The 22881-nt window shown below is 29.8% G+C and overlaps 3 protein-coding genes across 3 annotated transcripts; 1 reads left to right on the top strand and 2 right to left on the bottom strand.

Moving 5' to 3' along the window:
- Nucleotides 1–12503: 12503 nt before the first annotated feature.
- Nucleotides 12504–14053, top strand: LOC107009175. Its single transcript, XM_015208455.2, has 3 exons — nucleotides 12504–13423; nucleotides 13553–13588; nucleotides 13689–14053. The coding sequence occupies exons 1-3, from the start codon at nucleotides 12628–12630 to the stop codon at nucleotides 13814–13816; spliced, it is 960 nt and encodes a 319-aa protein (XP_015063941.1). The 5' UTR covers nucleotides 12504–12627; the 3' UTR covers nucleotides 13817–14053.
- A 148-nt stretch (nucleotides 14054–14201) lies between these two features.
- LOC107009174 (probable pectate lyase 16) lies at nucleotides 14202–16033 on the bottom strand. The gene is made up of 4 exons (XM_015208453.2): nucleotides 15178–16033; nucleotides 14974–15077; nucleotides 14765–14903; nucleotides 14202–14675 (listed from the first exon to the last, which is right to left on the bottom strand). Exons 1-4 carry the CDS (start codon nucleotides 15919–15921, stop codon nucleotides 14454–14456), a joined length of 1209 nt encoding a protein of 402 aa, XP_015063939.1. The 5' UTR covers nucleotides 15922–16033; the 3' UTR covers nucleotides 14202–14453.
- Nucleotides 16034–17506: 1473 nt separating this feature from the next.
- Nucleotides 17507–19438, bottom strand: LOC107010442 (probable pectate lyase 16). The gene is made up of 4 exons (XM_015209727.2): nucleotides 18740–19438; nucleotides 18299–18402; nucleotides 18046–18175; nucleotides 17507–17950 (listed from the first exon to the last, which is right to left on the bottom strand). Exons 1-4 carry the CDS (start codon nucleotides 19436–19438, stop codon nucleotides 17735–17737), a joined length of 1149 nt encoding a protein of 382 aa, XP_015065213.1. The 3' UTR covers nucleotides 17507–17734.
- Nucleotides 19439–22881: the final 3443 nt, after the last annotated feature.

Below are 22881 nucleotides of genomic sequence, written 5' to 3' on the forward strand. Positions count from 1 at the left end.
CCCCCCCTACCACCACCACCCCAAAAAAAATTGTTTTTAAAAAATATTTTTAATTTCATAAATTATTTTCCATTCTAGTAAAAATAAAAGATGTTCCTCAAAAACATTTTTCATTCATAAAGTGAACACTAAAAGTCATTTTCAGAAAATATTTTTTACTCACCAACCAAACATGAGAAAATAAGTCCAAAATCTACTTATTTTCCAGAAAAACATTTTCCATAGAAAACATTTTCCTTCGTACCAAACACACTCATAATCTTAAAATTATATAACCTGATTTGGGCAATCTAGAAATCAATTATGTGTAGTTACATTGTGCAGTCTCATTTCAATTGATAATTAAGCTAATTAATGATGCATTAAATCGAGTTTAAAGTCAATGAGTTGTGGGCTACTTGATGAAAGTAGCCCCTTACCTATTAACACCTCTTAATACTCTCCCTATTTAGTTCTTTCCCTAATTCATTAACATCTCTAATTTGATCTCTTCACTCTGTTAACAATTACTCGTTCATTTTTCTTTTTCTTTTTCTTTTTTATAATTATTTTTAATTATTTTTCTATTTTGACAAATAAAAAAAGTAACCTATTATATCTTCAATTAATTATTTTTAATTATTTTTAATTATTTTTCTATTTTGACAAATAAAAAAAGTAATTTTTTACCTATTATATCTTCAATTAATTATTTTAATAAAAATAAAACTTCTTGAAAAATCTGAAATTTCAGTTTATCCACTTTAGAATTAATAGAGCTAAAATAGTAAATTCACTATGTCAAAAAATTATATTCTTAATAAGTATATCAAAAATTATTATTTTACTATTATATCATAAAAATAAAATGCCCCAAAAGGTACTAAATTACTAAGGTTGATATGTTATACCAAGGACTCGTTTGGTAAAAATAATAATATATAACTAATTTAATATTAATTTTTGGATTAGCTTATTTCATATTTGGTTGGAATAAAATCATAGAATAACTTGTGTTAGAGTTATAATATTATTTATAATCCACATTCAAAGTGAATAATAATCATAAAATAACTTATTTCCCAATCAAACTACTACCGAAGGAGAACTGAGAACAAGAAAAGTTTTGAAGTATGAAAATGAAAAGGATCAAGGAAAATAATTTCTTAGTCTATGTTTGACTTGTACATGAGTACATCCCTTAATAGATAAGAAATGAAATAAACATAATTATATTACGATAATTATTACTGCATTAATTTCATTTTACTTGATTCATATTGATTGTTTGACATTTTCCTAAATAAATTATTTATTAACAATTTATTTCATCAAACTAACTCTAATTTTATGCTTTGAAAATCTAAATTTTCTTACTATTACTTTATATAATTATTTAATATTAAAAATAATATTGGGAGAAAATAATAAAATTCTATTAATTTATTAAAATATAAAAGTAAAGTAAAATTAAATGAAAAAAACTTAATAATATGGATAAATTATTTATATAATATATTATTTTATTAAATTAAATAATAAAAATAATCAAATAAACATAAACGATGAAGTGTTACACCAATAATATGATTTTGAATTGAATTGTTAGAAGCGTTGGAAAAATTGCCATTTGATATGTCGGTCATATTTCAGAAAAGAGACAATTGGATGGTAAATGCATTGCTCTGCGTTTTTAGACCAAAGAATAATTTTTAAAAAAAGAAGAGTTCATACCAGTTGACATTGTTATTCCTTTAACGTGATTATTTTGTTCATCAATATGGTATTTTTTTTAATTAAAAATAAAATTCACTGTGGAACTTTTTGTTCATGTTTCCTTTAACTGCTCATATATTAAAAATCAAGTCAAATTTTTATTTGTTACTATTACATTTTTATGTACATTTTATCATATAATTAACTTATGGATCCTGAGTTATCCGTATAGATAATCACCCTCCAAACTAATTGAGCCATCTTGAAGGACTTCTTCTTATATTTTACTTACACAATATTATGAATAGTTAGACGTAATCATTTAATTTTTAGGTAACTTATTAATATAATTTTTTTTTTTTTTAAAAATAATCTTTTTTTATGTATTAAAATAAATATTTTTTGCTATCCTTCGCGTTATAATCTCTTATAACAACATATTTTGTATGATATTATAAAAAAAAATTTAATTTAAAAAAAAAGTGCATAAATTTTATTATAACTTTATAAGATAAAAAAGTTATAATTTTATAAGATAAAAAAGTTAAAGATTCTATAAAGATAAAGTTTTTCCTCTCATCAATCAGTGGAACCAGTGGTCTGAAATTGACCATATTTTTTGGATGTTAAATACTTGACTAAGTTAAATTATTCCGAGTACATATTAGAGAATCGTAACCACCTATTTGGAAATAACTCACAAATAATCCAATAAAAGTTGGTAACCCATGGATTTATTTTTTTTAAAATGTGCCACCGTCTGATTTGAATAAAAAAAGAATTCGTTGTATTAGGTGAGAGGAAAGACAATATGAGGAATCTTGTTTTAATTTATCATCTTTACACTATCAACCATATTGCAGCTTTATATAATGAAGTTCAAATGAGATACACACTTCACTTAATTATAGCTGAGTACGTACTCATAAAGTTTAAATATATGCAAATTACTTGTACCATATACGATGTAAATTACTTATTCAGATTTAACTAACACTTTAATTATTAAAGAAGAAAGAAAAGTTTTATATTATTAAAGCTTGAATAGTCCTACTATTTTTAAATTAACTTTACTAGGCTTTCATAAATTGGATCATAAAATTTAACACGTTAGCCAGTTATTGCCAACTACTAATATAGAATAAATCCAATAAAAGTTGGTATAATCCATGGACATTTTTATACATGTTCAACGTCTAAAAGGCAAAGGTAATTGAACAAAACAAGATCCAATGAGAAAGGGAAGAGAAAAAGGCAAAGCATGTGACAATTCAGAAGAAAATAAGAATGTGTAAATTTCTAATCATTTAATTTTTCTCTTTTAGAAGTTTTGTTTTTGTTCATACTCATATGTTTTTTAGAATTTGTATATTGTATAGTAGAAAAAGGGATTTGGTCCAATTTATAATCAAAAGAAAATGGCTGCTAGGACATGCATGGGGATCTTCAAAAAAGGCTATTAATTCAAAAGACTGGTTGGACTAAACAAGGAGTTCGAACAATTTGTTTTTCTTCATTACGACTATGTAACCAAACAGCTAATACCCGCAAAAAATGGGTCAAATTTAATTGCTTCACATGACGGCAAATTGATAATTACTATCTTCGTTTTATTTTACTTGATCCACATTTAAAAAATTATATTTTATTTATTTGTCTATTTTACAAATTAATAAAATTTTATATTTTTTTTTTCATATTACTGTTGATAATCAAAACTAAAATTTCAAACTACTATTTATTTTATAAAATACATTTCTAATTAAATTTTTGTTAATGAATATATCATGATCAGTACCTAAAGTGTTATTTTGTCTTTCCTTTCAAGCTATATGGTCTTATCTCGGGGGTGGAGATAACGAGGTATTACTGTTTTTTATTTTGTTTTATTTAATTATAATATTAAATAAATTGATTCGGTATATTTCTGAATTTAGTTACATATTTTCTAATATCATAAATTAATATCATAATTTATTCGACTTTGATATATAATTAATGAAAACTTATTAAATAGTATTAAATGTTCATGTTTTTCAAAGATAAAAGACACTGAAAGTAATCCTCTTTCTTTTCTCACTGTCCAAAATTAGACCCATATTGTTTGGTCTCCTTAGTAGCCATCATTTCATGACTTTCTTAATTCCTCTATTTTTTTATTAGTATATAAAACAGTTGAATATTATATATTTTACTAACCTGGCAACCTCAAAAACACGCAATATAAGTACTAACAAAGTCTTGTATATATCAACCAAAAGTAAAAGGAGGCTAGCAAGTTAAAAAAGAAAAAGAACAAATTTGAAAGACAAAAAAAAAGTAGTAGCCCCCATTTGTAAATAAAAGAACATTACCATAAAAGATTTTTTGTCATATATATTATGTAAAATATTCAAAGAACGGATGTAGAGGAGCTAAATCAAGAAAATTGACTTGCGTTATTAATATACAAATAAACAAGTTATTAATACGTTTAAGAGCCTGTTAGCATTGCTGTTGAACGCTAAAAGCACTCATTTTGAGTAGATTTTTTTTTCTTTTTAAATAATGTATTTGGCTAATAACTTTTTTTAGAAAAAAATGGAAGCAAAAGCAGAAAATTATATATTTCAAGATCAAAATATAATTGTCATATATACGTATTAATCAATATATTTTTTTTATATTTATTTATTTTTGTAATGAGTTTTTCGTATGTGGTTATTTAATTTGTGAAATAATTTTTTTAAATTTATTTTACTTGATATTTTTAATTATATTTAAATTATCATGTTAATATCATATCAGATTTATTTTTTATTCATCTATGTATAATAGTATTGAGAAACTGAGTATGTATATTTTAATTTAATAAAAATAAAAAAATAATTGATCAAAATGAGTTAAGCAACGGTCATACTATAGTTTAACCTTCCAACTTTGTTACCAAGTTTTCTTTTATTATAATTATTTTATCACCTGGTAAGTATCTTCTTTGTTATGACTATACATTATATAATAATATGAAATGTTTTTTCTTTATATATAAATATTGTGATAATGTGACAATTGGTAGCGGTGGATTGTCAAAAGTGAAATAAAAGGACAAATCGAGGTTGAAGACAAAAGGAGAGTTGACTAAGATTTATTTGACCCACGTTGCTTGCTCCATGACGTAGAAAATTGGTACCTATTGTTAGGTTTTGATTGGACAAAATTTTGGAAAAGGAAGACATAGCATTGAATTCTTGTGAATTGAGATAATGTTACACAATACTTTACGTGCAGATTTTAAAGAACAAAATAGTGACATTTCACAGGGGCTAGTATTTCCTTAAAATTACTAGCTTGGTACAATAATTACATCAATTATTATTTTTTGATATACTGTGTCAAGCCTAAATATGAAAAATAAAAATAAACGAAGAGTGTATTCTCTATGGTACCAAAAATCAACGAGGCTAGGCCAGGCGTCGATCGTACTGGTGTAGAAAAATTCATCCTCTAGTGTCTCAACCCCAGTTCCTAATTTAGTTCAAACCTAATACTCAAAAAGCCATGCTATTTTTGGGTGTACATGTTATTTTCGAGTTGCCGTTGAATGGTAATAGTGTGTGAAAATTGAAATTAAACTTTCTTTTTTTCAACGTTTCCAGCTAATTTTGACGACTAATTTTATTTTGTTAATACTTCTCAAATTCTACAAGTAATCAACGTACTCTTTGGTGACTTGAGTGAATAATTGAGGAAGCCTACTTAATTAATAAATTTAATGAGGTGAAAAAAGACAAAGAGAAAATGATTATAGTAAGTTTTAGTATAATGTTCAAATTAATATCAATGACGTATAAGAAATGTTATTATCCTAATAAACAAAGAATCAAAGCTTAGACTTTGCCCATCACGAGAGAGTGACATAGTTGAAGTTAGTGCTAAATATGTAGCTGTGTGTGCATTTTTCTTCTGTTTGTATCAGTATATATATGACTTGCCTTTGTCTTACTTAATAGGATTATTAAAAAAAAAATAAAAAATTGTCGTCTTTGTAATTCTTGGAAAATAACGTTTAAAGTTACCAGATTATCAACTACTGAAGATTCTGAAATCACAAGTCATATAGTTGGTGTTAGTAACATAGGTTGCGTTAATCCCCCTCTTGTTTGGGTACATAAAATACAAGTTGTCTAGTTTAGTCAAAGATAGAATATTCAAATAGACACTTAAACATAATTTTCATTATCAGTTTGGCACCGCAACTTTCATTGTTACCATTCAGATTCTTTTGTCACAACGAAAATAGAGGTGCCAAAGTGACAATAAAAACTAAATTTAAGTATCTATCTGTATATTCGGTTTTGGTCATAAAATAAGAAAAAGAAAATTGAGAGTGTTAAAATAACAAAGAAAAAGAAATTAAGAGTGTGTTCGTGCGTGATTTTCAACATTAATGTCAAATTGACGTTCAACTAACTTTACCAAATAAAAATAATGATCAATAGGATAAATTAAGCTCTCATATAGCATGAAGGCAAGGGGGGATGACTAGCTTGTTACTAGAACACCAGTATAAATGTTGTGCTAATAGGTGTTTTATTAGTCTCTTATTGAAGTTGTTAGTCTAAGCTCCATGAGAATTTTGGTATTTCGACAAAACAAAATTACTTCCTCCGCTTTCATTTATGCGGCACAATTACATTTGAGATTCAAATTTCTAAAGCCTGACTATAAATTTAATTATAGAAATTCTAAATATTTTAAAATAAAATTTATGTATTTAAAAATTATATAAAAAGAATAATTTAAATTATAGAAACTAATAACATAAAATATGTAAAAGACATAATATTCTTTTTATAAATTATTAAAATTTCAACGGTGCAGCATAAATTGAAACAGAGAAATTAATACTCTTAAATGTAATGATGTGTACCAACAGAGAGGTGTAGCAAAAGTCTATAGGAGTATTATCTATTCAGTTGTTTGCTGATGTTGCTCTTACTCGGATAGAGATTTTCAAAATTAATATTTATATCATTAACTCTAATAAGTTATTTCGGGTTAAATATTTAGTTAAAATACTCATAAAAACTTTTAGATGATATAAATGAGCGAGTCAAAAAGAAATAAATAAAGATATATAAGTGGGCTAATGATACCGAAATTGAATGGACTAGACAACTCATATTTTCATATCAAATTGTTTTCACTCCAAATAAATATTAAACCTAACTAGTATGAATGGTAACTGAATTGCTAGTAAGTTATAACTATGATAAAACACGAATTTAAAATTTATAAATTTTATAAATATCAAGTTAATTCCATAAAAATAATTGTTCTTACAATTAAAAATTTAGAACTAATTAATCCTCTAATGCCACCCCCGTGAATAAAGTGTTAAATAAAATTACACTATTAGATGTATATAGCCTAAATTCATTTAACGGAAAAGGGCCTAAAATACCCTCGAAGTATTGAAAATGGTACACAATTACCCTCCATCCACCTATTGGCCCCCATATACCCTTCACATCCACCTTTGGGTCCAAATTTACCCCTTCATTAACAGACCAAAATTAAAAATAATTAAGTAATAATTTTTAATGACGTGGCACTCAACCATTGGTTGTAATTTAATTATTTAAAATAATTTTAAACCCACCCATTTTAACTAAACCCACCCATTCTGAAAATGATCGGAAATACTTCTTTTCTACAGCGTTACGGGAAGAAAGCACCATCAACTGATGAGCGAATTGTTTCCAAACCTTGAAGCATCAAAGCAGATTGAGCTTTTCATGGTGGGGAATGAATTTGTTTTAGATTCAAATTCGCCTAGATGGCTGTATTTTTCACCGGATGGTTTCTGAGCTTGGGTTATGTCATTGAATATATGATTATCAATGAGTTCTTAGATTATAAAACTTAGTTCTCCTAGAAGCTGCCACACATCTTGATTCTTTCGTTTATCTGTAAGCTAGCCTCTGGATGTCAATATTGAGCTCATTCTTGAACCGCGCTCTTATTCAATTCAACCTTAGTAGTTTCTAACAGGTTGCACATCCCTGTTGAAGTTCTTGTAAAATTGTCAATTACTGCTGCATATTAATTTTTGCCTATGAATAGTGGGTTTAGTTAAAATGGGTGGGTGGGTTTAGTTAAAATGGGTGGGTTTAAAATTATTTTAAATAATTAAATTACAACCAATGGTTGAGTGCCACGTCATTAAAAATTATTATTTAATTATTTTTAATTTTGGTCTGTTAATGAAGGGGTAAATTTGGACCCAAAGGTGGATGTGAAGGGTATTTGAGGGCCAATAGGTGGATGGAGGGTAATTGTGTACCATTTTCAATACTTCGAGGATATTTTAGGCCCTTTTCCGTTCATTTAAAAAAGATACTCAAGAATACTTTTTTTCAACAGAGTGATTTCATGCATGCATTATATAGATATTATTTAGTAAAAGAGGGTAGGTTGGTGAAAACTAAGTTTTGAACACTAGCTCTTTCTATATATATAGTGAAATTAAAGTTGATAAGTGAATATATATATGGTGGATACTTTACGCTATCTTTGATGTGATTTAATTCCTAGAGACTTGTAGACTTTAGTCTTTGGATGACTAATTAAGGCATATATAGGATGTGACTTTCAATAAGATAGGTACATGAACAATATACTTTAACTATCCGCTTATTTATTAATTAGACTCATTTTATTTGGTTTAATATAAACTATTTAAGTTAGGCGGTTTGAGTCGGCACAAACATCCCAAAACTCTTTCTTGATAGGTTAAAGTTACGAGTAAATTCGAAAATTTATCTTTTTTAATATAGTGAATAAGTACAAATAAACCATTGAGGTATTTAGTTAACGATAAATAAAGTTTCTAAAGATGTTAAACACTTGTTTTCTAGGTAATCTAGAAAGGTCTCAAGCATAAAAAAGAAAAACATAGATTTGAGGTTTCTCAATAAAAATAAACATATGCCTGTAGTTTTTTTCTTTTTGCTTTTCTACTAGTAATAATTTTCTTTAGAATTTTGAAAAGTGTCATGAAACACGGTCCAAACACTCATAATACAAAGTATTCTTTCATATTTGGTGAGGTTTTTTTTTTCCTTATAATAAAGTTTCTCTAAACAATTAGACTATAATAAGTACCCGTGGGCATACATGGTATATTAATTTGAGTGGTAATTTAGAAGAAAAAAGAAAGTTGTAAAGTTGAAATTTGGCAAGCAGCCTCATAGAGTAGATTGGACCAACAAGTCTAAATCAAAGAAAAATCATAGACTTATAAGACATTTAATGAATAATCCCTTTACACGAGCTAATTTACGTGCACCCTAAGGAGAAATTAAAGCTAAAGAAAGATACTTTTCACACTATTTTCTTCCTCCCTTTATTTTACCTTCTTTTTTTTCTTCCTCTTTGAATGCATTGAGAAGGATGTTTTTTTTTTTGACAGTGAATAAAGTAGTAGTATTATTTAGAAGAAGTGTTATAGGGAGGAGCCTTTTTCATCCTTTCTTTCTACTTTTGATTTTGATTTGGGACCAAATCCTTTATAAGTTTTCATTATTTTCAAACTAGTTTCTTTTCTGATTCAAAGCATCCTTCTAGACAAAGAAATTTCAAGTTGTGCTAGTCCTAGATGGGGACCAATTAACCTTTTTGAAGTCCGATAGCTAGTTTTGGCGATCTTTTTCTAATCACGACTCTTCTCTTTAATTAAAGTATGAAGAAATTAATTACGTAGTCGTATCATTTTACTTGATTCTTAGATAGATATTTCGTTCTATTCTCTCATATATATATTTTTAAAAATAATCATTATATCAGTAAGTATTATTTTATATTTAAATAACCACATAAAATACTAATAATCAAATTTAGAATTTTAGAACACAATTAATAAGATCACTTTAGTGAAATGAAACCCTAATAAGTACTTTTAAGAGGAGTGTCAAATCAACGGAGTCAAATAAAATATAATTGTGGGAGTAATTCATAAAAATTGTACTATTTATCCTTCAAATAGATTGATCTTTAATTTTTACCCTTCAAATAAACCAATCTTTAATTTTTCTCTCTTTAACAGAACTTACTCTTCTTAGTGGATCATAAGTTCTTTAGAAAGTGAAGTCATTCACGTCGGACATAACTTGTGAGATTGTATGATATGAAAATAAACTTATCCCCAAATTTTCTTTATTAATTATGACAGACATCATTAAAAACCATCACAAAATATGGGCAATGTAGATACATAATTAGTCACACCTACATTTAGGACCAAATAAGGCCTAGTTATTTTCGGTAATTGATCGTGATTTTCTAGGGTTTGTTTTTAGGTATGATGTTCAATGCATTTTATGAGAAAATTTTACATTGATCAAAACTATGCTCTTTCCATTTGGTATTGTTTGTCATGTTGCGCTTTTCGAAAGTCAATTTGACTAACTTTCAAATGTCATGTTGCGTTTTTCGAAAGTCAATTTGACTAACTTTCAAAGTTAAATTAGATTACATTAATTCGATATTTTAACAAAAAATTAGATATTCTAAAATTATATGAAAAAAGTACTATAAATTACAATTTTTTGCATATTAATATAATGAAAAAATACATCTTAAAATGTTAGTCAAAATATTATAATTTGACTCTAAAAATAGAAATCATAACAAACAATACCGGACGGAGGAAGTATTAAGCTTCTATTTTGAAATTCAATACGAATTTGTATTGTCATTTTTTATGTTGTGTGGGGGCAATATAATGCATCTTCTTATTAGAATCTTGCAAGCAATCTTTATATATATACTCACAAGTTGGTCATGCAAGTGACAAGTTTTTAGTCTAAGCTTAATTACTAATATACTTGTGGTTATGTTGAATCAGATAAAGGGAAAGCTACCAATATACCTCGTTGGACTAACTAATTTATTAACATGATCGAAATATATATATATATATATATATACACACACACTATCATATATATTATTGAGGGTGTATGTATTGTGTATAAAATATATACATTTAATATAAAATATCATCTATATATATTATACATAATATTTTGTAAATTGGTTGGTCGAAGTATATGTTCGTAATTATCCGTTGAGAGAAAAACCAACATCACTGCAAGGAAGACCCAAGAGACGTAAATTGAAGCCCAATCGTGCACTTAATTACTTCCCTTTTGGATTAATACCTGTTAGAAACCCATAGCACATTTGCCAACTGCAGTTTGGATTCATTTAGGTTGCATACATAAGTTCGATGGTGGAAGGACAAAAATTAAAGACTAACCATCTGAAGTGAAAAATCGCGTAACTTTATGAGTATTATTCTGTAAAACTATTCGGCCCAATAAGGGATTATAAAGCCCAAAAATGTGTTCAGGAAATAGTACCTTTCTATCCGGTAATTGTGACATTTATGATTTGTTATTAATTTTTCTAAAATAAATTAATAAATTGGAAGATTAACAAATCTTCATTTAAATTAATGCACGTGAGCTGTATTGATAGTTATTTTATTAAAAATTTCTCAAACTCTTATGGTAGCTTTGTATGAAGAAGAGTTTAACTGAGTCTATCTCTTTGTAAGAATTAATTATATTTTGTGAGGTTTTTATTAATTTATAAAATTGAAAGACAGACATTTGAATCGAGAAGAAGAAGCCAGGGTACTAGAGCTGTCAATATGGGCTAGCCCACCCCATTCGGGCTAACCCATACATGCTTTGACATTTTACGGGTCAGGCCGGGCTAGCCCATTTTTGGTGTGGGCCGAAAAATGGTTAGCCCAACCCACAAGTACGTGGACTACAGGCTTGTCGGGCCAGCCCACTTTTTGAAAAATATTATATATATATATATTAATTTAAATTATAAATTATAATTTTAAAATATTATCATAAATATCGACAATACAATATTACATGATGTTAATGTTACTACTTGTTAATCAAATTCACAAATAAAATTATTTTTACAAAATATTTATTAAGTTAAGTTACCATTTTCAAAAAACAAAAAAAAATTATTAAGTTTTTTCAAGTAAAAGTATAAATATCTAAATAGAAATATTAACCTAATTGTTTTGAGTTTGGACTCTCTTTAATTTTAAATTTAATATTATATTATATTTTTAATTAAATTTTACTGGCCCACAGGCCGGCCCTACCGATATTTCTCAAGCCTCTCAAATCAACAGACTTATTCAGGCCAAGCTAAAAACCCTTTTCTTAAATGGGCTCCAAAAAGCTTAGCCCAACCCTACTAAATCCGGATTAGGCCAGGCCGGTCCAACGGCCTAGCCCATATTGCCGGCTCTACCGGGTACCAACAATCACAAAATGAGAAGGAGCGAAAAATTGCAAAAATACTTAAAAAGATTGGACATCCACTTTAATCTCAAACTATGAAAACATTGTCCAAAGAAACATTTGGTCAAAGGTTCGTTCAATGTTCAAAAAAGCAAGATTTTTTTTCCGGAATTTTTTTTAATAGCACTTATGATTATATGAACTTTTATCTTGTTGGAATAGGTTTGATTATCCAGCTTCTTGATGTAGCAACTATATTTCGATTCGTCCTCTTTTTTCAACATGTATTTTGCAAATATTGAAATAGTATGGCTAAATTTGTTCATTAGCTAAGAAAATTAACGTGCAGCTAATCTTCATAATGGAAGTAGATATTACAACTATTATTAATGCGAAACTAAAACATGTTTCTTTTCTTTTAAAATTTAAAGTTAAGTAAAGCAAAAGCATTTACAAAATGAAACTTCTGAAAAGAAAAAGAGAAAAAAAAAGTGAAAGGTATATAAAGCAAAAACCAACAGCAAAGATTCTCCATAAACACTTTCCTAATGCTACAGTTTTCCTTAACTATACAAAATCTTGGTAGAGAAAATCTTGAAGCAAATCTCACATGGCCATTTCAAATTTGTCCATTTTTATTATTTTCCTTGTACTTCAATTTCTATGCATAACAGAAGCTCAATCAAGCATTTGTAGAAATTCGTGTGGCGATATCCCAATTCAGTATCCTTTTGGCATTGATGATGGCTGTGGAAGTCCATTTTATCGACACATTCTTGTATGCACTGGTGGACAGCTTCAACTTAGAACCCCTTCTGGTAGATATCCTGTTAGAAATTTAAGTTATATGGATCCACATATTCTTGTGACCGATCCCTTAATGTGGAATTGTCTAGATGGTGACAATTTTCGACCTACCAGGCCGTTTAGTCTAGATACTAGCACACATTTCACTTTGTCCTCTGAAAATGACTACTTGTTCTTTAATTGTAGTGAAAGTGATGTGTTAGTTGAGCCAAAACCAATGTTCTGCGAGCGTTTCCCTGATCAGTGTGATTCAACTTGTGATAGTTCGAGTTATCTTTGTAGGCACATGCCTGAATGTCCTACTGCTTTGAGGAGTAGCTCTTGTTGTTCTTACTATCCCAAAGCTACTGAATCTTTGAGGCTGATGTTGAAGCATTGTGCAAGCTATACTAGTGTGTATTGGAGGAATCTTGGTTCAACCCCAGCGTTTGATCAGGCTCCTGAGTATGGGATTAGAGTTGATTTTGATATTCCAGTCACTACGCGATGCTTGCAGTGTCAAGATACTGCTAAGGGAGGGGGAACTTGTGGATTTGATATAGAAACACAGGATTTCTTGTGCTTGTGTGACAAAGGGAACAGTACTACTTACTGTAATGGTACGTACGAAGGATTTAAGTTAATATGCACTCAATGTAATTTAACATGTTAGAGTTAGTTAATTTACTCAAATCTTATTAAATGAAAGTATATACAGATCAAGTTGATTTGTTGTTAATGATTTGCAGATCATACGAGCTCCCACAGAAGAGGAGTTGTAGCAGGTAAGTATTACTAGATTTTATCGATCTATTCATTCACATTGGCTGATTGATATTATTAAGAGCTTTCAATTGTATAACTTGACTATTTGAATTGCTGCAGGGACAGCAACTGCAGTTTCAGTAGCAGGGGCATTTGGAATCGGAGCTGGTGTATGGTACTTGAAGAAACTCAGAGCAAAAGCACCGGTAACTCATGGAGTTCAAACCAATGAGAATAGACTCTTCTGAGATCTTCTTTTGAAGTAAACTAAAAAATTGCTGTATTTCTTACTTTTTTTTCCCTCACTTCTCTTTACCATTTTTCGACTTGTTTTCCCCCCTTTTCTCTTTTACTTTTTTATATAGCTTAGCTTATTCTTGCACTTTAATTGGTTCTGTTTGTAAGTTGAAGGAATCAACTTTTTGTCTTAGCATGTTTTGACATTGCTTGTATGTGGAGTAAGGAATGTCTTTAGAGAACCACTACACCTTGTGAGGCCTTTTGTTTTCTGTTCATATATTTGAATATCTATGATGTCTAGTTTTTAGCATAAAGTTCTGTTGCAACCAGTACTCTTTACTAACAGACATATTATAGATGATAGAAGCATATACAATTCAACAAGAGATACAGTTTATGTTATATTACACCCTTTAAAAATATATTGTCATTCTTAACAGAAAAAACTCTGTATAAACTATCATTAGGAATACAACATTCTTCATATCTCAAAGAAACTTGTACTCCTAAAGCCTGAATCTTTCAAGCTAACTATGGTATTCGCGAAGTATAAATTAGACATGTCAGGACATCAAAAAATCCTGCCGAAGATAACAGGGCATGCTGATGATAGGAAAAGGAAAGAATGAAATTTTGTATCAGCATTTAGCAAGGTTCATTGACAACACATTGAAGAGGACCAGCATTGGAAGTTAAAGAGGGAGTAAATGCTCCATGAGCAACAATGAACGATTGTCCTCTCGTGTATTTTGGAGCAATACTTCCATATCCAGATGGAAGAAAATAAGCTCCATTCATAAACATATCATTCGAGGATCTCCATTTCCAACTCTTCCATCCTTTTTCTTCAGTCTCCCTCTTGGTGACCTGTAACATAACGATGGCGATGACATTAGTATAAGTTGTTATTTTTTGTGATTTCCAATTTGAGAACAAGTAGTTTGATGTTAGTATACCTCTTTATTGTAAGCTTTGTCAGGAGCAATGAAATAATTTCCTTCACTGAATATTGTTGGATCTGCACTCCCACCAATGGCATACATTAACCATTGATCATAATAGTTGTTGGCCACATGAGCATACCCATGCCTAACCCTGTAATGGAAAAAAATTGTCAATGTTTGATAATCTTGCTCAATTATTTTGATCAATCTTGATTATTTACCTTGGCATTCTCTGAACTAATTCGCGGCCAAAATGGTTGTAAACTACAGTGACTTTCATGTTTCTGTCCGCAGTATATTCATCGTTGTGTCCCAATAACATAACCTGGAGATTTGGTTTAAAGTAAGAACTAAAACATACATCAGTACATGTTTCAACTATAATATAGTTTTGACTTGAATCCATTGACAACTACATGACTTACTTTGTCATGCTCAGTGAAGTAATTGTTGGAAATGGTTACTGCAGTTGAAGCATGAATAACATCGAGTAGTCCATCCGTTGCACGAGCAAGATAGCAATGATCAATCCACACATTGGACGATTTAAACACACTTATAGCATCACCATCAGAGCCTAATCTTTCACCAACATGTTCAGGACTACTCCTAACCATACCCTTTTTACCAGGCTTACAATCATGAATACTAATCCCATGAATAATAACATTTGTTACATAGTCCAATGTGATACATGGACCATTAGAGATTTCCACTTTTGCTCCTCTGCCATCTATAGTCTTATAACTATTCACCATAAGTTCATTTTCAAGTGTAAGTACCATGTCCCTTTTGAAAATTATCCAAAGTGGCTCGGACTGAATTGCACCATACCTAAGTGTGCCTGGTTTAGGATTTATAGGGTCATCAGAAGAGTCATTGACAATATAAATGTCACCATATTTACCACCTATGGTACTACTTCCAAAGCCTATTGCACAATCCGCTAAAGCCTTCCGATTGGATGACCAATCGCCTTTCCATCTCCAACACGAATCGATGACATTGAGGAGACCGTTTTTGTGAGGCTGAGGATCATAACTTGGAAAAAAATCATGTACTGATTTAGTTTCATCTTTATCACTTGATTTACTAGCTACTATGGTGAAAAAAGAACAAATAATTAGAAGCCATGAAAGTATTTGGAGGGAACTAATTGATTTTGCCATGGCTTAACTATGTGATGCAATGAGAATAATCATAAGAGTGAAATTTAAATAGTCTATAGTAGTAGTGGTTGGCATGTTTTGGAAAATATATCAAGTTCATTTAGCTGTTTGGTGAGATTTTTGGAACTTAAACATTGAACGTGAGAGCACGAGCTACAAAGTTAGAAGATACGTTCAACTATTCGAGTAAGCATTGCATGCGTAGGTGTATAATAATAAAGTCTCGTATTGATAGTTAAAAAAAAAGTTATTTATAAGATGTGAAATCTTTTAAAAAAAGAGATACAAACTTAATTTAAAATAGACAATATTACACCGTATTAAAAAAAATTTAAAACCGTTTTTAACAGTTCAAAACATATCATCATATAAATTTGAGGAGAATAAATTAGATTCAAGTTTGGGGGACTACTTTCTAATATAAGACACGTGTTCTGTAAGATTCTAGGACTATAACTAACCAATGCACTGGAAGATCATGATCCTTGTTTTGGAATATCCTACAATTATTAATAATAATAAATTTACATTAATTAATATTCATGAAATCTAGACCTTGCCACGTAACGATTCCATTTTTCATATAGTAGTAGTGCTCAACATTACTATTAATAATTGATGAGTCATGCACGTTAATTAAATTATCTCTGTCGTTACACTTCCAATAAAAAAGATAATTCACTTCAATTAATCACATTTTTATAAACAAATGCTCAAAAAAATTAATTAATCTCTTTTGAACGATACTGTTAAGAGACTTCAATGAAATCAACCTCAAGTTTGGTTCATAATTCTAGATCAACATATATCTGCAGTAGATTTCAAAAATGTTGTTGGAAAAAAACATCCGTATTATCATTCAAAATTAGAATATTTTGTTTTCAAACTCATTAGACCTTTAAATATGTAAAAATAATAAAAAAAAATAATGCAATGATTCAATTAATTTTGTCTAAGATCAAGGGGATTTATTTATTCCTTTCAAGACGTAAACGGGGTACGATTCTAATTGTGTCAGTTTTCTTTTTCCTTGATGGAAAATTTATCCCCCAAAAATTTAATTAAGGCAAATCCCTTTTACTTCCAATGGATTTCTTTTCTTCCAACATTTACTTTTCTTTTGCCCCTTTTCCTTATAAGTTTGAATGGGTTCAAGTTAGATTAAATGGCTGGGTTCAAATGAATTTGTACGGATCAAAATAAATTGGATTAATAATAAGCGATATCTAACTCAAACTTAAATAAACCCGGATAGTCATATTTGGTGCTAACTTTACTATCTTTATTTTGAACGAAAAAAGAAATGTACTATTTTGTACATCTTGATATAGTAATATCATTTGCACGCTTAACTTTAAACTTGTGTTTGAACATGTGATATAAAAACATGATTTTGAACTAAATTTAAAATAACTGTCACTTATAGATCTTATTTTTATTGCCTGAGATTACTCTTCTTTTTGTTTATTAAATAATTTATTTAACTTCATCGACGAATCAAAAAGTAATGACTAACAGTACTACACTTGCGAATATTATTATTTATTCAATTTAAGCAAAAAATTTAAGGGAAAGAGCAATTGAATAGATCTGTCCAACTATATAAACTAAACTCATATATTTACATGAAAGTTTTTCTTTTAATGAACAACACAATATCCAAAATGGATCCTCAATACAGTAGTCATCTCATTCTCAGGGATTCTAGTTTTTAAGACTCCCCATTTGGTAGAAGTAAATAAAATAAAATTAGTGCATAAACAAAACAAACAATTATGCACTTAAATAATTTCAGGCCCAAAAAGGAAGGGGGTTAACATTTATAAGAAGTACAACGCAAAGGTCCAGCATCAGCAGTTAAAGAAGGAACCATAGATCCATCAGCCACAGGAAATGATTGAGCCTTTGAGTAATATGGATTAGTAGTACCATAACCAGATGGTATAAAATAGGCTCCATTCAAGAATTTATCCTTTGAAGACCTCCACTTCCAATTTTGCCATCCATTCTTAGATTCCCTTTTTGTGACCTATCAAGAAATTATTTTGTTAATATTGATTGATATACAAATTCGCTCGTTCTGAATAAACTAAAAAGGAAAGAATGTTACAGACTCAGACTCACTTGTGTGGATTTAGATGCCAAAAAATAATTTCCTTCACTAAATATGGTTGGATTAGCACTCCCACCAATAGCATACATCAACCATTTTTCGTAACGATTGTTGGCCACATGAGCATAACCTAGCCTCACTCTGCACGTATATATATTTGTCTACTCATGTAAGAAGTCGTAATTTTTTCAAATAAATAAATATGTATGTATAATGTGTGACATTTTTTTTGTGGGGAGTGGGGGGTTGAGAAATTGTATATACCTTGGCATTCTTTCAATTAAACCAGGGCCAAAGTAGTTGAAAGCTACCGTTACTTTCATAATCTTGTCTTCTTTATTGTTATCATTGTGCCCAAATAACATAACCTGCTCATCAGACCTTTGTCAGTATATTAAAAGAAAATGACACAAATTAAAAATCATGGTTTGCACTAGCTTAATTAGCTTATTTAACATTTCGTATCTATCACTTCATTAAATGCAGATTCTAATGTCTCACTAAGGGTGTGTTTAGAAAAATGTTTTTCATAGAAAATAAAAATCTTACTTATTTTCCGGTATTTGATAAGGAAAAAAACTATAAAAGGCTGGAGTTTTTCTTGGGGCAGTATTGAAATGTCATTTAAAACTTATTTTCACTAGAAAAATCATTTTCTTTATTTTTAAGGAGTGAAAAAAATATTTAATCAACACATAGACTTACTTTATCATGCTGAGTGAAGTAGTTATTTGAAATGGTAACACCAGTAGAAGCATGAATAACGTCAATAAGTCCATCGGTACAACGTGCAAGATAACAATGGTCGATCCAAACATGAGTGGATTGAAATATATCAATGCCGTCTCCGTCGGCGCCGTTACGATGGCCGGCATGCACCGGACTATCCCGGACTATACCTTTTTTCCCCGGCTTACAATCATGTATACTAATCCCATGTATAATCACATGACTAACACGTTGAATTGTTATACAAGGTCCATATGCAATTTCAACTTTTGCACCCCTTCCATCAATAGTTTTGTAACTATTGATCATAAGCTCATTCTTTAACGTTATAACCATATCCTTGTTGAAAATAATCCATAGTGGTTTGGATTGGATTGCACCATATCTTAGTGTACCCGGTTTAGGGTTAACCGGGTCATCGGACGGGTTAGTAACGACGTATATCGCACCGTTTTTCCCTCCGATAGCTGCTTTGCCATAGCCGACAGCACAATCGGCTAATGCATAGCGATTCTTGGCCCAGTTTGACTTGGCACGCCAACATGAATCGATCACATTCATGGTTTTTTTAGTAGTAGAAGGTGCATAATAGTTTTTACTAGGTGCATAGTACTCGGCTTGTAACGTTGAGATACACAAGAAAAGAAGAGCAAGTACAAGTGCTAAAGAAGCCATGATGAGATAATTAAGTATACAAACTATGGAAAATTATTCGATATATATTAGGGTGTGACAAAGGTGGTGCCCACGATGATATAGAATATTGAGACTAATTCTTTTTGCAATATTCAGTCAGTATTTTGGCTAAGATTTAAGGGAGCATTAATAGACGTGATTGCACGAGCTTTGGATGATTGACTTTTTGAGAGATTTAAGCAAATTTTATTCTTTAGTAACACTTAATATAACTGGGATTTGAGTATAGTGATATTTGACTTATATAATCAAAGAATAAAGTAGTAAAACGTTAAATTTGAAAATATGCACGGACACTGAATGTTACTCAATTATTGTGCATTATTTTCGGCTCAAACAGAAAAATGATATTGGGACAATTAACATTAGATAGAAAATAGAAAAAAGTGGAGAACAAAAAGATACTTGGAGATAGTCTTGGTCATGGAAGGAGCTAGCATGGAAAGAGGGAAACCAATAATATAGGTTTAATCCTATATATTTGTCGAGAAAGTCGTCGATGAGTATGAGTAAAAGCTTATAAACTTCAAATTATATGTATGTTTGTTGAGTAAGTCATGGATACGAGAATATATAATCAGAGACGAATTTAGAATTTTTCAAATATGGATTCATCAAGAAAAATGTATTAAGTGGGAATTGATCCAAACATAGATATGCCAAGAAAAATGTATTAAGTGTGAATTGATCCTTATTTCTCAAGGTCAAAAGCTCAACATTTAACCATGAGACAAGTTAGACTTTTTCTAGTATGGGTGCCAAAATATAACATTATACACATTTTATAAAATATATACATAAAATATCTAGTTTTATGAAAAGACCACCATTCCAATGCCTTATTTTTTGCCTCTAATTTCACCATGGTATACAACAAACTTCGAAATTACCTATAAACTTTAAGTACTATACATATGTCGAAAAATCCTAGCTTTGACACTATGGACAGGTTAAATACTGCAGGTTGATATTCCAAATTTAATTGTTTTTCTTAGCTAGGCTTAGATGCTATAAATCACAAGTCATAACTTACGTCTCCCTGCTATTGGATTTCTAAATCTACTGCTGCCTAAGCCCTTCTTTTGTATATATTAATTTTGCCCCCGAGAAAGAAAAATCTCAATGCCCATGAATTAAATGAGTCACGTAAAGAATATAAGTTAAAAACACAACATCATCAAGTGCTCCTCTTCCTGCGCAGAGTTACGCAACTACTATCGTGGTTGATGCCAACGAAGATTACCCATTTCAAAAAGTTACTGGTCCAGTCGTTAGGTCCAAAGTTGTATATGCAAACATACACTTATTTTAATCTTAAAAATAAGGTCTCAGTGTCTTTGTGTTATTTGATACTTTCACACCCAAACGACCGGACCTAGTAATTGAGAGTCAGGTTTTAGAGCGCACTTTGACGTGCGCAACATATACTTGTGATGCTCTTGGACCTAGTAAATGGAGGTCGAATTTTGAAATTAGAAACTTCTTAGTCCATTTTTAACTTAAAATTATCCAGAGACGGTACCCTTTATTAATTTTATTTATGGGTGGCAATCGGGCAGATTGAGTCAAATTTGGGCGGGTCATAATGGATCAGGACAATCTTCAAGTCAAGACCCAATCCAATCCAATCCAACACAAATTTGTCCAGGTCAAAATGGGTTAGGTAATGAGTTACATAACGGATCAAGACTCAATTCAATCCAATTTTTACTAAGCTTAATTGGTTTACTTGATCTTTTAAAATCTAGTACCTATAAAATTATATTTTTCTTTATATGGCTATCAGACTATATATAACATATCAAATTGAAGAAAAAAAAAAGTGTTCTAAAAATATTTTGACAAGATTTTTCATAAATTAATTTGGGTTATATATCAACCCCACTTTTAATGGATTGGGTTTAATGAGTTGAACTGATGAAGGGGGTTATTAAACGGGTTGGACTGGCTGGGTTTGATTTCTCCTTTCTTATTTAATTATGGTTTACGCTGCCACATGCTGTATTTCAGATATACATTAATATAATCTCATATGATTTCATTCATGTTGTCATTATAATCTTTTTGATACACAATAAAAGGAATCACTGCCCACAATCAAATTTAATTAAATTAAACAGTAATTTAATTTTGTAGAACCAAATAAATAATTTAATTGTCCTTATAATAACCTCTAATTAATTTGCATAGCTGCACATTCCATAGACACAATAACTTCCTTGTTGGCACTTGTTACCGCAACCACCACAATGCCTCTTATGAAACAAAGTGTTAACACACTGCCCATTACAACAAGTCTCATTATACCTGCATTTCTTCCCACAATATCCACAATTTTGCCTGTCTACAAACACGTTTACACACTTCTTTTTGCAGCAAAATGGCCCTGGGCTACCTTTAGCACGACATATTCTAGGGTTCTTGTTACATGTACTCATACGTTTTTGTATGATTTTAGACTTGTAATAATAAGGTGATTTATGTCCTAGAAACCGTTGAATAGATGATGAACTTTCTTCAGTTTCATTCAAAGGAACTTCAAATGATTCAACCATATTCTTATTTTTTACCGGCATTTTTTCTTCTAATTCATTAGCTGATGACGCTACTGAAAGTATAGTGAATGAGGCCATTATAATGGCTAACAAAAAGAAAATTTTCAAGCTATTCATGGCTAATACTTGTGATATTATGAGATGAAAAATTGAGAGAAATTAAATGTTTGGATGGGAATTTGAGAAGGAATGAAAGAGTATTTATAGTGGAAATTAAATGAATTGTGTAGATGAACTATTTGACTCGTTTTTGCTAGTGGAGTGGTCTTAGTTCAAATTAAAGCTAACTTTATACGACGACGTATGTGAAGTCAAATAGTTAATCAAAATTAGGCACTTCCTTAAACAAAATGTGTTCAAAATTACTTTTTGTTTAATCATATTTTATACTAAAATCCACCCGCATTTAGTTGCCAATTTGAAACTAATCTATCCTATGCAAATAATTAGGCAATATTTTATTTTATTAAATAAAATCTATGTGAATGGCAGGCTGGCAGCACCAAGTGTTTCTGCAGTTTATTTAGGCAAAGGTTTAATTTTCACGTGTTGACTTTTATATATAATAAACACAGGTATAGAAGCACTAATGTACCAAATCGTACGTACTTTTTTTTTTTAGCGGATACATTTTGACTTGCAATATAGTACTAATATATAGTATAATCATTAGGAGTTGACTCACTAATAATTGCCTGCTCCCCAAGTTAAAAATACTTGTAAAAGAATCAATATTAATGTATTACCATTGTAAATAATTTTTACTTCTATCCGTATAATTTAATACGATGACAAGTAATTTTTGCTTATCTATTCAAGTTATTATTTCACTTTTCGTGATAAATTACCTGAATTTATCCTTTAAGT

The sequence above is a fragment of the Solanum pennellii genome, chromosome 2 (genome assembly GCF_001406875.1).
Source record: "Solanum pennellii chromosome 2, SPENNV200".
Classification (NCBI taxonomy): Eukaryota; Viridiplantae; Streptophyta; class Magnoliopsida; order Solanales; family Solanaceae; genus Solanum; species Solanum pennellii.